This window comes from Galendromus occidentalis, unplaced genomic scaffold (genome assembly GCF_000255335.2).
Source record: "Galendromus occidentalis unplaced genomic scaffold, Mocc_1.1 scf7180000076554, whole genome shotgun sequence".
Classification (NCBI taxonomy): Eukaryota; Metazoa; Arthropoda; class Arachnida; order Mesostigmata; family Phytoseiidae; genus Galendromus; species Galendromus occidentalis.
The window spans coordinates 1-3,368 of record NW_003804543.1 but is presented as its reverse complement, the minus strand read 5'-3'; the positions used below and the strand labels follow the sequence as shown (position 1 = coordinate 3,368).

At 51.1% G+C, this 3,368-nt stretch overlaps 1 protein-coding gene across 1 annotated transcript; it reads left to right on the top strand.

The window, feature by feature from the left end:
- Window positions 1–121: 121 nt before the first annotated feature.
- LOC100902963 (ATP-dependent RNA helicase DDX51) lies at window positions 122–1,422 on the top strand. Its single transcript, XM_003739563.1, has 4 exons — window positions 122–135; window positions 222–721; window positions 967–1,108; window positions 1,281–1,422. Exons 1-4 carry the CDS (start codon window positions 122–124, stop codon window positions 1,420–1,422), a joined length of 798 nt encoding a protein of 265 aa, XP_003739611.1.
- The last annotated feature ends 1,946 nt before the right edge of the window (window positions 1,423–3,368 follow it).

The window sequence follows — 3,368 nt, the reverse complement described above, 5'->3', positions numbered from 1 at the left end:
GATAGTAGATGTTGTCATCGCGACCCCCAAAACCTTTCTGAATCACTTGAGATTGACTCCGGGTTTCAATTTGAGACTCGTCAGTCATTTGGTGCTCGACGAAGCGGATCGCATGGTCGACATGGTCATTCATGGGTGAGTTTTCAGCTCTCGCTTTCCTTCTGGCTTCCAGATAAAGGATCGGTCGAACAAGATGTGTAAGATATTCCTTTTCCCCGCAGTCTCATCCGGGAAGTGGAAAATGCCATTTATGTGGATGACTCGGCGCGCTGTCGTTGTTCGGAAATCGGGAATTTCGAACGTTCCCGACCCACCGCCATAAGTTGCTGCACCATGGATGCTCACAGCCTTCCGTTGCGCAAACTCCTCTACTCAGCGACTCTCATGTCGGACCCTGAGAAGTTGCGTCACGTGAATCTCTTCTATCCCCGAGTGTTCCACGCGAAGGCTGAGCATGCGAACCGATCCGACAAAGCCTTCGCCCTCCCGGACTCCCTCGAGGAACGAAAGATCTTCTGCGATATCGACGTTCGACCTCTTCTGGTGTGGTGGCTCTTCGTTCATCAGAAAATGGGTCGCATGATTGTGTTCGCGCGATCCCGTGAGGAGTGTCATCGACTCCGAATCGTTATTGAATTCATGGGTAGTTGCAAGGTCGTGGATCTCAGCGCCGATATGAAGAAACGGCAGCGACAGAAAGCGTTGGCCGATTTCGACGAAGGTATTCCACTCTACTCATCATGTTTGACTAGAAGCCTCGACTTCCGTCACGGCCTGTGACCATAGCGGTGATTTCCCGCGTAGTTTCGGGTAGTTTCATTCACTGTTCCCATGGGTGGTCGAGAGTGCCGCGCATTCCCGGCTCGAAGGCCGTGACGGGGGCCGAGCGCTTATTATGGATAATTCGTAAACTGAGAGAGGTTTGTGAGTGCCTCCTATTACACGCAGAGAGATTCTCGGTTTCAGGACTTTGCGACATGATCATTGCCACGCAAGTTCTCTCGCGAGGAATGGATCTCAAGAGTGTCGAACATGTCGTACTCTATCACGCACCGACTTCCGCAGAGGATTATGTCCACATGGTTGGCAGAACAGCTCGAGCAAACAAGCAGGGAAATCGTTGGTGTTGCTAAGTCCCGCTGAGAACGCCAAACTATCAAAGTGAGTTGATTCCTCCCATCGGCCGCGTCTCTTCGCCTCTCTTCGCCGATCTGTCCACGAAGATTTGCTCAATGATATGATCCTCGCTCATTGGAGAATCATTCTACGTCTCGTTCCAGAACTCTGAAAGCGATATCCAACAGCAAGGTGAAGGAATTCCAATGGGATCCGTCGAGCTTGAGAGAATTCTACCAGAACTACGAAGCAGCTCTGGCTTCCGCCAGGAAGGCCATCCACCCAAAATTGAAAACTAAGACATGACGCTCCCATGGCGATAGTATTGTGTTGTGATGATTCATGTAATAAACGGCTCCCCGGAAAATCCCGCCATCGGAATCGTAATGAGATTCGCTTCTTTAGAACGAGGATCGCGGCGTCTCAACTTAGCGATCTTTTTCTATCCGGGCTATCCACAGCGCCAAGAGGCAGAGTCGTTTACCCGCGAAATTTCTCTTAGTCACGGTTCGAATAAATCAATTACCTTGGCTGGTCGGAAAAAAACGAGGGAAAATCCGACGCAGATGACATCGCTCCTCCCGAGCGTAATCCTCTCGCAATCGAGAGTTCCGGTCTGAACTTTGATCCTGCGATATTTCTCTCGATTCCTCCGCAGATCCGAGCCAGACGTTTCGCGGAACTGCAATCGACATTAGGGATTGCGTTCGACATATCATCGAGCGATATGCCCCGCCTCGTAGAGTAGATCCACGTCATGGATTTAATTTGCTTCGGGGCGAAATCCTCGGGGCCAGCATCGAGCCGGTCAATAATCTGAAGAGGCTCCCGTTGCACCAAGGATATACCTCAGGAGGCGATCGACGGGGTCGCGTATGGAATTACTGTGGAAACAGAATCCGATTGATGCAATGACTTGTTTGTGTCCGAGAATACTTATACATACATCCAATGATATTTTCTCTCGTACAGGTTGTGTGTCGCTCTCTATTGAGGGTCTCCTCTCTAGAGAGGCCCAGGGAGCGGAATATTTGGTGCGTCACCCGCCTCGCTCGGCGCCACCCGTAGAGAAAGATGCGGAGCAAGATCGCTCCATACGGTGGATGATGAAAGAATGGACCGAGAAGGCAACAATCAGTCGCTCACTGTTGTCAAGAAACAGCCAGTGGATCCGAGCCACAGCGACGTACGCGTCCTCTGTTATTTTTTTTACGAGTTATAGCAATGGCTTTCGTGACACCAGTTGTTCGGCGTGATTTCTCCCTGTTTGCTCCCAGATACGACTCGAAAAGAGAATCAGCCAGAGGCTCGCAACTGTTCTTGAGGAAAATTTCTGCTTCGGAGAGTTGTGTGTTTCCATCTCTGCTGAATTTCGGCTCTCTGCAGTTCTGTCGCGAGACCTCATCTCCCATTTACAGAAGCAGGTGGGACCTAACGAAAATATCCAGTGAATCTCTTGATCGGAGGAGGTGAATCGATATTGACCGCGTCGGATTCGTACCTCGTGATGCGGAACGGTTGTGACAGCCTCAGCGTGACCAGATTCACCGCTAGACCACGAGAGTCGCCTTGATCTCGAGAGTTCCCCACGAAATAGGGCGAAGAGGAGCTTTGTGATGGAATTTCCTGTGAATAAACGTCTACCATGTCATGTAAGAGCTGTTGTTCCGTAAATGCCGCTTGACCGCTCTCCAGAATCGATCGACGAGATCCTCATCGAGATGAAGGTCTGTATCGATCGTGGCCGACTCTGACAAGCGAAGGTGCTGGCCTGGAGGCATAGAATCCCATCGATCCCTGATGTAATGGCATCCGTCAATCAAGCTTGAACGACCTGTCGCATCGCTGCCATCGGCAGCACCGTCTGAGCTTAACGATTCCTGCCCTCTCGGAGGGGACTGTTCGTAGAGAACATCGGTGCATCCGGAGCCTCGGGATCCGGCTATCCGAGCCGCATGGAAGCTCCAAAATGCTCCCACTCGACTGACAGCTCGGCTCTCCATTTCCGTTCCGTCTCCGTGCATCTCCCGGGACGGGGAGTTTCCACGAACACGACTCGTTGGTTTCGGTAGGTAATAAAAATCGCCTTCGAGAGTTTCAATCCCAACAGCTCAATGGCGGTCGGGACGAGGAACGTGGTGAGAATGATCTCACTCTCACTCCACTGCCACTACATCATAGAGTCACATCGACGCGAAATAATTGGAGTGGCAAGTTTCCCACCCATATTCATATTCATATAATATACATCC

What these genes read in the sequence shown, in the direction of transcription:
- LOC100902963 (XM_003739563.1), top strand. An exon ending in GTTGGCCGATTTCGACGAAG is followed by an intron (nt 722 to 966) that starts GTATTCCACTCT and finishes TCTCGGTTTCAG; the next exon opens with GACTTTGCGACATGATCATT. An exon ending in AGAACAGCTCGAGCAAACAA is followed by an intron (nt 1,109 to 1,280) that starts GCAGGGAAATCG and finishes GTCTCGTTCCAG; the next exon opens with AACTCTGAAAGCGATATCCA.